This window comes from Panthera tigris, chromosome X (genome assembly GCF_018350195.1).
Source record: "Panthera tigris isolate Pti1 chromosome X, P.tigris_Pti1_mat1.1, whole genome shotgun sequence".
NCBI lineage: Eukaryota > Metazoa > Chordata > Mammalia > Carnivora > Felidae > Panthera > Panthera tigris.
In genome coordinates this window covers 38,009,164-38,022,739 of record NC_056677.1, presented here as the reverse complement: position 1 = coordinate 38,022,739, position 13,576 = coordinate 38,009,164, and the positions used below count along the sequence as shown (strand labels likewise).

At 46.0% G+C, this 13,576-nt stretch overlaps 1 protein-coding gene across 1 annotated transcript in view; it reads right to left on the bottom strand.

Annotated features, from left to right (window-relative positions):
* Positions 1 to 13,576, bottom strand: part of LOC102961954 — a 69,858-nt gene that overhangs the window by 6,897 nt on the left and 49,385 nt on the right. Inside the window, exons 6-10 of the mRNA XM_015538513.2 lie at positions 9,129 to 9,270; positions 8,302 to 8,451; positions 7,845 to 8,004; positions 5,930 to 6,026; positions 2,278 to 2,331 (exon numbers count right to left, since the gene is read on the bottom strand). Coding sequence (XP_015393999.2) covers positions 2,278 to 2,331; positions 5,930 to 6,026; positions 7,845 to 8,004; positions 8,302 to 8,451; positions 9,129 to 9,270 — 603 coding nt within the window. The remainder of the gene's footprint in view (positions 1 to 2,277; positions 2,332 to 5,929; positions 6,027 to 7,844; positions 8,005 to 8,301; positions 8,452 to 9,128; positions 9,271 to 13,576) is intronic.

Genomic DNA, 13,576 nt, shown 5'->3' with positions numbered 1-13,576 from the left:
CTCCCATTAAATTTAAATTTTTAGGGGGGCACCTAGGGGGTTAGGGGGGCACCTAGGGGGCTCAGTTGGTTGAGCAGTTCGCTTTTGATTTTAGCTCAGGTCATGATGTCACAGTCATGGGAATAAGCCCCAAGTCGGGTTCTGTGCTGAGTGTGGAGTCTGCTTAGAATTCTCTCTCCCTCTCCCTCCCCCTTCTGCCCCTCCCCTGCTCTCTTTCTCTCTCAAAATAAATACTTAAAAAATTTTTTTTGTAAATGTTTGTTTATTTTTTGAGAGAGAGAGAGACACAGAGTATGAGCAGGGAAGGGGCAGAGAGAGAGGGAGACACAGAATCCGAAGCAGGCTCCAGGCTCTGAGCTGTCAGCACAGAGCCTGACGCAGGGTTCGAACCCACGAACCATGAGATCATGACCTGAGCTGAAGTCGGATGCTCAACTGACTGAGCCACCCGGGCACCCCAATAAATAAATACTTCTAAAGAAATTGCTGATTAAAAAAATTTTTTTTAACTTAAAAATTTTGGAAAAGTTACATAAGTCAAAAATGTTAGAGCAATGCACTGATTAGTTGGACTTTAAAAGTAACAGAACATAATTTAAATGATGGCCAATAGAGGTCAGTGTGCAAATCTCTTGTAGTTGTATTTACTCACTGGTTTCTAAATCTGGCTGCTCATCATAATCATTTAAAAAGATTGTTAAAAGGGGTGCCTGGGTGGCTCAGACAGTTAAGCATCCAACTCTTGATTTCAGCTCACCCATGATCCCAGGGTTATGGGATCGAGCTTTGTGCTGGACTCTATGCTGAGCGTGGAGCCTGCCTGAGATTCTCTCTCTCCTTCTCCTTCTGCCCCTCCCCTCTCATGCTCTCTCTCCCTGTCTCTCAAAAAATAAAAAGAAAAGCAATTAAAAGAAAAGCTTGTTAAAAAATACAAAATACTCAGGCCCCACCGCTAAGCTACCAAAAATCGTAATCTACCAGCCTCAAAAATATATATTTTCCAAATATATTTTCCTGGTATATTTTGAGGCAGTCAGGTCTGGGAAACTTGCTCCAGTCAATGACATATTCGGAGTTCTAAGGGTTGTGCCTCATAAAAACTTTTGAGAAGCTCAGCCACCATGTGGAATCAACCAAATGTCTACATCCAGGCTGGTATTTATTTTACTATTAATAAGGAGGGAAAGCAGGAAATCCAAAAGAAAATGTCAAGCTTAGTGTGGCGTAATGAAAAAAAACGCATGCGTTAGATGCTATTTCTAACTTTGTCGCAAGCTAGCTGTGGAGACTTGGACAAACCATTCCCCGTCACTGGACCCCAAATTCTTCCTCTTTTGACTGAGTAGGTGGACAATGGTTTCCTTCCCGAAATCAGATCTCATGGTAATTCAAATAAACACATTCATGCGCAAATGTGGGAACCTCTGCAGCCTGAATCCCAAAGTCATCGAAGTAACTCTCAAAGCAAAGGCGGCTTGTGCATTTGCTGCTTAATTTGTTTCAATTAAACGCAGAGAGAAGTGTACGCGTGTGCGAACTGGTCCCCTAACAAAGGATTTAGGGCTACCCTCGAGAAGGCAAGCCCAGAAAATTCCCCGAGGCAACCCCCCAATAGCCAAATGACTATTTCCAGGGAAGAGTTCCTGGTAAGATTTTATTTGAATGAAGGAAAGGATTCCAAGGCAAAATAAAACGAATACAACATGGCAAAAAGAGAAAGGGAGAAAGAAAGAAAAAAAAGCCACTGTCCTAAAATGACTGTGTTTGTTATAGTAGGAAGCTATCGAAGGGAACATCAGAGCTGCATGCTAGATAAACAAAGGGGGACATATGCACACAAGTTGCAACACGCTGAAACACAACTATGCATTTGCCTTCCAGAAAAAGGATACGCCAGTCCGAGAACAACATCAAAGGGCTAATCTGAGAACCATGTCAAAGGGCTAATGGTCTCACAAGGTGAGCAGGACTCAGCCTCAAGCTTTTTGCACAGCTAGTGTTTCCTATCATATTTCCTCCATCTCTCCTGCAGAGAAACCCTACTTCTCCACCGCTGCAAAATAAACCCAAATATGTAAAACTAAATTAATATACGCATGTGGGCAAGCACTGAGTCCACGGGGCTGTAACCAAAAGTTTGCAACAAGGTTGATTTGTCACGTTGTTGAGAATACTCGTGGACTGTGGTGTTTTTCATGATGCCGTCAGACTGTTGTTAGTGCAACAAGCACAATAGAAAGCTAACGTTTCGTGTAGGTTTCCAATGTCGATTCTTACCTGATTTCTTTATGGAGCTTGGCAAGTCGGTCTGCTTTTCGGGCAAGTATGAAGCTGGAGAGAGAGGTTACATGTGAACGATTAGGTGACAGGAGAGTTGCCTTTTTTTTTTTTTTTTAAGGTGTTCTTGCCTCCACATACTCAACATTGATTAACTCTCCCACACACTCCCATTATTTCCCCCTACAATAGCAAATGCCATACTATCTTCTGTCTGCCTGTGTCCAAAACCCCTCTAGGCTGTGGGCTCCTAAAGAACTGGTTACCTCCTACTCAATATTTTACCCCCAAAGTTCAGCACAGTCCTTGGCATATAGCTGGGAGAGCAAATGTTAGTTGAATTCATGTTGCATTAAATGATATCCTGGGAATGACTGTTACCCTCTGCCAAACACTTGATAAAAGCTGGAAAAACATGAGATACCTGGGTGGCTCAGTCAGTTGAGCGTCCAACTCTTGATTTTGGCTCAGGTCATGGTCTCACAGTTTGTGAGCTGCAGCCCTGTGCCAGGCTGTGCGCTCACAGCCAGCGCGAAGCCTGCTGGAGATACTTCCTCTCTCTCTGCCCCTCCCCTGTTCGCACGCTCTCCATCTCTCTCAAAATAAATAGATACACTTAAAAAAAATTTTAAAGAGCCCAAATGTCCATCAACTGACGAATGGATAAAGAAGATGTGGTTTATATATACAATGGAATACTACTTGGCAATGAGAAAGAATGAAATCTGGCCATTTGCAACAACATGGCTGGAACTGGAGGGTGTTATGCTGAGTGAAATAAGTCAGTCAAAGACCGATACCATATGTTTTCACTCATATGTGGAATTTGAGAAACTTAACAGAAGACCATGGGGGAAGGGAAGGGAAAAAAATTAGTTTCAAACATAGAGGGAGGCAAACCACAAGAGACTCTTAAATACAGAGAACAAACTGAGGGTTGAAAGGAGGCTTGGAGGGGGCGGGGAAAATGGGTAATGAGCAATGAGGAAGGCACTTGTTGGGATGAGCACTGGGTGCTATATGTAAGTGATGAATCACAGGAATGAATCTACTCCCGAAGCCAAGAGCACACTGTATACACTGTATGTTAGCTAACTTGACAATAAATTAAATTAAAAAAAAAATTCTTTTTTAAAAGCTGGAAAAACATCTATAAGTAAATAGCTTGTAGTGGATGTCATGGTGAGCCACCCAGATCCCTCTTCAGGATCAAGCACTCGTTACCCTCAGCTCATGGGTGAACACTTTCCCAGCCACTGCATTCGGCAGCAGAGAACTGCCTGGCTTGAGGTCCTGCCACTCCCCAGAATGACTAGCTCTGGGGTGCGGTGAGGGTATCAAAGCCCCGCACCTCAGTGCACGACACCTCTGAAGGGCCATCCCAGCTCTAGACCTCCTTAAGGGCTGGCCGAGACCTCCAGTGGGACAACACTGGTGCCCAACCTCTCCCCCTGCCCTGTCCTGACTCCTTCCCTTCCCCACAGGCAATAACCCTGAGCGCACACCCCAACGGACCCCCTCTACCCAAATCTCCATCTCCAAGTTGGCTTCTGAGAAACTGGCCTAGCAAAGCCTTCAAATTCAATCACTCAGTAAAACTCAGTTATAATTTATCTGTAACGCTGATATTACTAATTGTTCAAAAATCCAAATGAGCTACAGGACAATGAAATTTTTTCTCCGATGAAATTATTCGAGATCATTCTGGGAAGCAAAGATTACAACATGCATTTCGGGGGAAGCTGTGGACTACTTAAGAAATTGGAACTAATGAACTTTATGGGATATAGTCCTAATTTTGCTTGATTTAACACTGTTACATCATGGGGCTTGCTAGAAACGATTCTGGTTAAATTTTACGAGTATGTCAGAATCAGTCATTTTAGGCTTACACAGGATTTCAATGAAAATCCCCAGTATCCAATGAAATATTAAATGATATATCTGAAAACCTTTTCAGAGCTTGGGTGCTTCTTACAGTTACTTTAAAAAATTTTTTTTAACATTTATTTATTTTTGAGAGATAGAGAAAGACACAGCATGAGCAGGGGAGGGGCAGAGAGAGAGGGAGACACAGAATCTGAAGCAGGCTCCAGGTTCTGAGCTGTCAGCACAGAGGCCGATGTGGGGCTTGAACCCACTAACCGTGAGGTTATGACCTGAGCCGAAGTCGGACCCTTAACTGAGTCATCCAGGTGCCCCTTACAGCTCCTTTCCTAAAGGGCGGTTAGTGTTGGCCGTTCCTGTCAAATCTCAAATCGAGAATGAAATAACCCCTTGGATCTAATTCTAACCACAGACGACTATTCTTTAACTTTCTTTGCTGTTTTATTGAGGAAATTAAACATGCTGGCTTTGGGTGGGGGACATTTCACAGTTCTGAAGTACAAGGTCCTTTCTAGTTTCCAAAAGGTACTAGTTATCACAAACACAGTGCTAGGCAATTACCACCCCTATCGTTAAGGCTTTCATTGCCCAGAGCAAAGAGCAGGGTAGAGGCAATCCAATGTCAAGGCAAGAACAGGGTGGAGGCAATAAATGTAGGTGTCCAGATAAGACAGATCAGAATATCACTTTTTAGGAACTGCCTAAATAGCCCTATTCCCATCTGGAAAACTACATGTCTTTGTTAATAACAACACTAAAGAAAGCCCAGAAGGGCAGAGGCCATAGTATCTAACTCCCAGGGCAAGAACATCAATGTCCTTCCATCCACAGTTGGATTGCTGTTGATGGACAGTCTCCCAAAACCTCCACCTCAACCTTCTGTTTTCCTTTGGCATAAAGAAGGCGATGGCAAACTGCCCACGTAATCTGGACCCCTTCTTGCCCAGTGGGGTTAGAGACAAGGAGGATGTGTTGTTCCTGTGATCGTTCCTTTGTGAGCGCCTGCCCTTCACCCTTCCCAGGGAGGCCAGCGCCATTTCTGACAATTTACAGCCAGAGAAGTGGTTGCAAAATATCTTGTGAGCAGCCCAGGAACGCAGCCTGCAGAGTCCTGGGTCTTGGGTCTGCTCCTTTTGGTTTGCTAATTTCCCTTCTATGATGCAAACCTGCGTGAGCTCAACTGTCCCCAGGGAGAAAGGGAAAACCACCCTGTCTCTCTGAAAGTCGCTTGGCTGTTACAGAAGCTGTGCCCTTCTGGTGTCATGTGGTAGAAACAACAGCCCTTTTATTTGTGTAGCTTGGAGGCCACAGTAGCTGTTGGAGGGGGAGGGCGGGGCGGGGATGGGAGGAGAAGCGGGGAGGCTCTCCTCTTCTAGACACAGAACCAAACCCTGAACCATCCCCAGTGAGGACAGCCGTGGAGCGACCTACGGGGAAGAGTGACATCCACTCGAGGCCTGGCTCTAATTCCAACAGCACTTCCTCATTGGCTATCTCTCTTATATACCAGGGTAATAATGAACGTATTCAACAGATGCTATGCGGTGATACTTGGAATGAAGACAAAGCTAAAGCCTTCCCAGGGTTCTTGTGCCACATGCAAAACACTACTCTAATATTTTAATACTTGGAACAGGATATATTTCTGTAGGGTTATTTATGACTGCTTGCATTCGATTCCATATGCTCTGCCAGCATCCACACCAACACACCAATATGAATTAGAAATTTAGAAATTTAGTTAGAGCATGCAGCTGTAACCTACCCCATGATAGCAGGCAGTGATCCATCTGGTTTGGTGTCATCCAGAGTTATTGAGACGGGTGCTTCCTCATCTTGAATGATCATACAGCCACAATAATCTTAATAAGGAGAAAATCGGGAGATTGAAATTGACCTCATCCGAGATTTATGGGAAAAATACACACACACACACACACACACACACACACACACACACAAACTATTTTGCTGGAGCGCCTGGGTGGCTCAGTCAGTTGAGCGTCTGACTTTGGCTCAGGTCATGATCTCACGGCTTGTGGCTTCGAGCCCCACATGGGACTCTGTGCTGACAACTCAGAGCCTGGGGCCTGCTTTGGATTCTGTGTGTCCCTCTCTCTCTGCTCCTCCCCACTCACACTCGGTCTCTTTCTCGCTCAAAAAAAAAATAAATAAACATTAAGAAAATTTTTTCTTAATAAAATAAAATAAAATAAAATAAAAATAAAACAGCAACAAAAAAAAACCTCTACAGGGCGCCTGGGTGGCTCAGTCGGTTAAGCATCTGACTTCAGCTCAGGTCATGATCTCACAGTTCGTGAGTTCGAGTCCTGCATGGGGTGAGCCCCACTTCTCTTTTTTCTGTCTCCCTCCCTCTCTGTCTCTCTCTGACCCTCATGGGATTCTCTGTCTCTCTCTGCCCCTCACTCACTAGTGCCCTCTATCTCTTTCTCAAAAGAAAAGAAATATGTAAGACAAAAAAAAAACTATGTTGCTAAGAGGAAGGCAAATCTCAAACCATAGTCTTTGCCCCACCCCTAGTAGATATTTCCTGTTCAATACACACACTAACTACACAGGGTGTCTGTGGAGCCAGACACATGGAAAATGACCCATGTCTATGAGCTTTACATAATGGTCATGTATGACCAATGCATGGCTCACACTGTACCGTGTCCCTGGAGCCCTGGGCTACACGGGGTAACAGGTGCTTGAGTTAGACGGAATCAGCCCTATGAGCCCATGGAAGAAGCTGGCGGAAGGAATCCTTTGAGTATGAGCAGGTTTAGCAACGACAGCCACCATATCCACCCAGGCCCTGCCTCATCTCATTCTCGGAACACCCTGACAGTAGGCCTCCTTGTTGCCATTCTATACAAAGACACGGAGGCAGAGAGGTAGTGCCACACCAAGGCCGCTCAGCTGGTAAGCCAGGGAAGCCCAGGACTGCGGGACTTCAGAGCAGCGGTCTCCCCACAGAACCCCTCCGTGTCACTCTGATCATGAAGAGTAAGTGGCAGGACCCAAGGCAGGAACCAGGGCCCCACAACTGGTGGGGTCTCTTCCTTTCCTTTCATTGACAGCAAGTGGTGCTGGGATCATTTTGTGTTGCTAGAGGCTATGAAGAGATGGACAGCCTGAGATTTCTGATCCTTTCTCTACCCATTTAAAAACACTTACCTTTTTCTTAATGTTTATTTGAGAGAGTGAGAGAGAGAACAAGCCGGAGGGGGAGGGGCAGAGAGAGAGAATCCCCAGCAGGCTCTGTGCCATCAGCGCAGAGCTCGATGGGGAGGACTCGATCTCATGAACCTGAGATCATGACCTGAGTTGAAATCAGGAGTCAGACACTTAACTGACTGAGCCACCCAGGTGCCCCTTTTTAAAACTGTTTTTAGATAGAGAGAGTGCAAGCAGGGGAGTGGGGGCAAGGAGGGAGAGAAAGAATCCCAAGAAGGCTCTATGCTCAGCACAGAGCCTGATGCGGGGCTGGATCCCATGACCCTGGGATCATGATCTGAGCTGAAATCAAGAGTCGGACGCTCAACCGACTGAACCACTCAGGCGCCCCAAACACGGACATTTTTAATCTATTTTCTGTTCGGTATCTACCATAAGGTCCCTAAAAGAGTGTGGTCCTTTCACTTAACACATTTTAAACATGAGTAAGTTCAACCTACCGTTCTTCTTCCAAAAGGCCTCCTTGTAATACATCATGCACTTAATGATAGATCCCATCGGAAGACGTTGAATTAACTGGTTTCTCTCTGACGGAAGCTCTGGTTTGAAGTGCATCTTGGCAGTCAATGTTGGAGGGATGGCGCTAATTACGTATCTGCACTGAAACACACAGACACAAAATACCACCTTAGACGCGTGAGTGTCGGTCTTCACAGAGGGTGGGAAACATCATATTTACCATCTTGAATGACCCTGAGCAGTTACCACATACAAACTGAGGCCACTGTGAGGCGACACAGCAGAACAAGGCAGGTCAACTAAAAGTGGTCATTTGGAAGACAGAGGGCGAAACGTGCCGGCACTAATTACCCCACTGTCTGGGTCACATTTGGTTACAAGCTGCAGAATACACGAGGCCTGCTTAGTATATGCTCTTTTTTGGCTAGGCTGAATTACCTCATACACTTCATGATTCAACGTCTCTATGATGATGCTGTCACCTGACTGGTCAACATAGGTGACAGGACGCTTCAGCTTCACCCTGTCCCCGAGGCGGTCCATTATCCGTTCACTCACTTGACCAGATCCCCCCACAAACTTCCGTTCCTAGAGGAGAAGGCAGGTGATGAGGCTACAATCACAAAATAGCAGTTCATGATAGCTCAGAAAGCAAAATACAGGTCAAAATAAGCAATGTGGAATTTCTAAGTATAAAGATACTGAAAAGATGCAAGTGTCCTACATTTGCTGAAGCTAAGGGTCAAATGGGCAATAGCTCTTGGGGCCACAAGAACAACTTAGAGAGTTCTGGAAATTTCCTAAGGAGAGGAACTATTCACTGGTTGGAGAAAGACTCTACACCTTGCGCATGTACCATGTACCATGCAGTACAGAGCATGTCTAGAACAGAAATAGCCTGAAGCATGCTCATTTTACCCATTTGAGGATTTTTTTCGAAAATCACTTGATTTGTAGGAATTTGGCTCCTCCTACAGGGACTAATTTTCCCTACCTTCCAAAAAAAAAAAAAAAGGAAGGGACTGAATTCCCCAAACCTAATTAATTCGAGACGGAACATTCTTTAGCTGCAAACTCATCTTCAGGAAGGAGAAAAGGAAATGAGAACTGTTTTCAGGCAAGTTGCTTGAAACCATTTCCAAAACTCAGGTTCCAAATTCACTCACGTTTCAAAACGTGGAAGCGGTTACCTTGTAAGACACTACCCTGGGTGAGGGCAAAATCACAAAGAAAGTTGGTGGGTGGGGGGAACGGACACTCCGTACCTGGCCCCCGTTGGTAACCGAGAATATCCGAGTGGTGCCTCCACACTGTTTCACGTACCACAGGAACCACAGCGCAGACACCTCGTGGGGTTCAGAGGTCACATTGATGTTCACGAAGAGATACGCAAATTGCCTAGCAGTCCTGGTCACATAACAAGAGCAGCCGTCAGGCGTAAATACATACACGCTTCACAGGATATCACATCTTTTTAAACCACAATTTAGAAAGCATTTGTGTTGCTTTTGGGGGGAGAAAAAAAACTCTCGCGGGCTCAGTCTCTGAAGGAGTGCATGTTTTAACTCTTGGTGAAAATAAGCTTTTCCTTGCTTTTAGGGAATTCTGGGTCAGCTCCAAATATATTCATTCTGGAACAGTCTAGAGGGTCAATATTCTTGAGACGGATCATTAAGGATGTAATTCTCATTGATTTGAACAAACATTCTCTCTTCTCTGCCTCCACCACTTACTTCCACTCTGATCCAGGCCACCAACATCCCTCACCTGGAATGTGAGGGCAGTGGTGACTCCTCCTGGCATCCCTACCTGGTTTATGACCACACCCTCTTTTGATCCTTTGCCACGTTACAGCCAATGAACTCTTTTGACAGTGCAAAACAAAAACACACTTCATAAAACCCTTCAATGACATGCATGGTAAAAGGCAGAAATCTTGAATGGGGCCACGATATCTTGCACCATCAGCTCCCAGTGAGCTCTCCGACCTCTTAATTACGTCACTTTGTCATGACATCCTTAGAGTCCAGGCATACTGTCATATCATTGCAAAAACATGTCAATCTCCCCATCTCAGGGCCTTCAAGAACTGTTTCCCCGCTCTCTCTACATGGAAAACTGCATCCTCCACACCACTCACCCTTCCTATCTCCCACCACCCACAATGGCTCACTCCTGGAAGATACCATCCATTACGCCATCCATCTTTCCGGTCTCCCCCATCCACAGTGGCTCATTCTTGGAAGATACCATTCATCACACCATCCATCCTTCCGGTCTCACCCATCCACAGTGTCTCATTCCTGGAAGATACCATCCATCCTTCCGGCCTCCCACCATCCACTGTGGCTCTCTTCCGGAAGATACCATCCATAATGCCATCCATCCTTTTGGTCTCCCCCATCCACAGTGGCTCACTTCTGGAAGATACCACCCATCCTTCCGGTTTCCCCCATCCACAATGGCTCACTCCTGGAAGATACCATCCACCACACCATCCATCCTTCCAATCTTCCCCATCCATAGTGGCTCACTCCTGGAAGATACCAACCATCACATCATCCATCTTTCCAGTCTCCCCTATACACAGTGTCTTATTCCTGGAAGATACTATCCATCCTTCTGGTCTCCCCCATCCACAACGGCTCACTCCTGGAAGATACCACCCATCACGCCATCCATCCTTCGGTCTCCCCCATCCTCCACAGTGGCTCACTGCTGGAAGATACCATCCGTCACGCCATCCATCCTTCCAGTCTCCTCTATCTACAGTGGCTTATTCTTGGAAGATACCATTCCCCTAACAATGTTCACTCTTCGTATCTCCCTTAAACCTTGCTCATTCCTGTGATACCATCCTCTAACATCACTCCCTGATACTGTCTACACTCATCCACTGCACCTCATTCTTGGAAGTTACTTAACAGGCATATCATTCACCCTTCCTGTCTCCTCTTACAGCAAGGTAGCTCGTTCCTGGATGGGACCATCCCCTCACACCATCCACTTTTCCTGTCTCCTCCATCCACTATGGCTCATTCCTGGAAGACAGCATGTTCCAACATCCCTATTCCTGTCTCTCATCCACAGACATGTAGCTCATTGCCAAAAAATACCATCCCTTACACCATGTATCCTTCCTATGCCCCCCCCCCAACACACCTGAGTCACTGTGGTTCCTTCCTGGAAGATACCATCATAAAATGGGCCATCTACCCTTCCTATCCCCCAACATGTACTATGGCTCATTTCTGAAAATACCATCTCCCTATACCATCCACTCTTCCCCATCCCTCCATCCACTGTGGTTCAGTCCTGGAAGATACCATCACCCCCACCCCTGCCATCAACCCTCCTGTCTCCCCCTACCCATGTGGCTCATTCCTGGAAGATACCATCCCCCTCATCATTCAACTACCCTTTCCAGAAAATTATCTCACTACCACATCACCTTCCCGCCCCCAACCCTACCCTCACCACCCCGATCACTGTGATTCTATCCTGAAAAATATAATTTCCCCACCAGCCACTCACTCTTCCTGTCTCCCTTAAACACTGTGGCTCAATACCGGAAGATACCAGCTCCTCACTGTATCTGCTATTCCAATGTTCCCCCATCAATTGGCACATTTCTGGAAGATACCATGCCCCCCACACCATCCATCCTTCCTGTCTTGCCCATCCACAGTGGCTCATTCCTAGAAGATACCATTCCTTCAAACCTTCCTCCCTTTCCTACCTCCATGGATAATGGCCCATTCTTAGAAGATAGATACCATCCCACCAATCCATTCATTCTTATTTACAGTCTCTCTTCACTCACTGTGACTCAGTCCTGAAAAATGCCAACTCCCCACACCATCCAAACTTTCCCACCTCCCCCCATCCACTGTCGATCCTTCCTGGAAGATACCATCCAGTCAACAACTCTTCCAGTCTTTTCTCTTTCTATAGGGCATTTCTGGAAGATACCCCCCCCCGCACCCCCCCCCCACACACACACACCATCCATCCTTCCTGTCTCCCATCACCCTTGTGGCTCATTCCTAGATGATACCATCCCCTCACACCATTCACTTTATCTCCCCCATCACTATAGCTCTTTCTGGATGATAATATGCTCCAAAATCATCTACCTTTTTCAGTCTCTCACAAACAGTCACTATAACTCATTCCTGGAAGATAAAATCCCCTACACCATTTATCCTTCCCATCAGCCCCCGCCCCAGTTACTGTGATTGCTTCCTGGAATATACCATTCCCCCACCAACCATCCACCATTTCTGTCTCCCGCCACTCCCCCTCCATCCACTAGGCCCTATTCCTGGAACATAACATCCTCCACACCATCAATCTCTCATGCCCTTCCTCATCCATTATGGCTCATTCCTTGAATATACCATATTCCTACACCATCTATTCTCCCTGTCTCCCCCCACCCCCCACTCACTATGACTCACTCATGGAACATACCATCCTTCCACACCATCCATCTACCCTGTCTCCCCCATCCACAGTGGATCATTCCTAGAAGATACCATCCCACCACACCATCCCACCTTCCTGTCTCCTACCACGCACTACAGTTTATTCTTGAATATACTAACTACCAACACTATCCATCCTTCCTCATTCCTGGAAGATATCACTCCTACAGACTATCAACTGTGCCTCATAAAGCTTGCTCACGGAAGACACTATCCCACCAAGCATCCATTCTTGTCTCTCCCAGTCTACTGTGTCTCATACCCGAAAGATACCATCCCCTCACACATTTCATTCTTACTCTTTCTCCCATCAGTTGGGTCGTTCTTGGAAGATACCATCCCCCCACACACCATCCAGCCTTTTTGTCTACCAGCAAACACTGTGACTCATTCATGGAGGATACCATCTGCATATACTGTCCACCTTTCATTTCTCCCCCCTTCCACTGTGGCTCATCCCTGGAAGATACCATTCCCCCACACCATCCACTCTTCCTACTCTCCTCATCTGTTACAGTTCATTCCTGGAACATGCCATTCCCACACCATCCATCCATTTGATCTCCCCCCATTCACTGTGGCACATCCCTTGTTGATAACATATTCCCACATCATCCTCCCTTCCTGTCTATCCCCCAATACTAAGGCTCATTTCTGGAAGAGCCTTCTTTCCACACCATCCATCTTTCCTCTCTCTCTCCCCTATCCACTATGTGGCATTCCTGGAAAATACCTTGTCCCCCATACCACCCACCCTTTCCTGTCTCCTGTCATCCACTGTGACTCATTTCAGTTAATGCCCTAAGTCCTTGGTTTATGTTTAAAGACTGCTGCATCTAGGAATCTCTCCCTCACCTTCAGGTCAAGTTCCCTGTTACAGTCACTCCTGCAACATAATGAAATTATGTGTATAATGTCAGTCTCTCCTGCTAGAAGAATATTCCCTCTGTGAGTTTAGGGGCCATGCCTAACAAATTCCCTGCCATTTCCCACAGGTTGGTATGGTGCCTTCAGATAGCAGCCCCAGAAAGCTGACTAAATGATCTGTAAGTAACTCAACTAATGACACAGGTTCTCGATGAAAACATTAGAAAATTTCTATTTCTCATTAACACAGACCAGCTTTCCTTCAGTTTCGTATTTTTCTATACCTGTAGGGAATTAACTTTGATACCTTCCCAAATTGCTTCTGTAGCTGACCACTACAGAATCTGAGTACACAACTA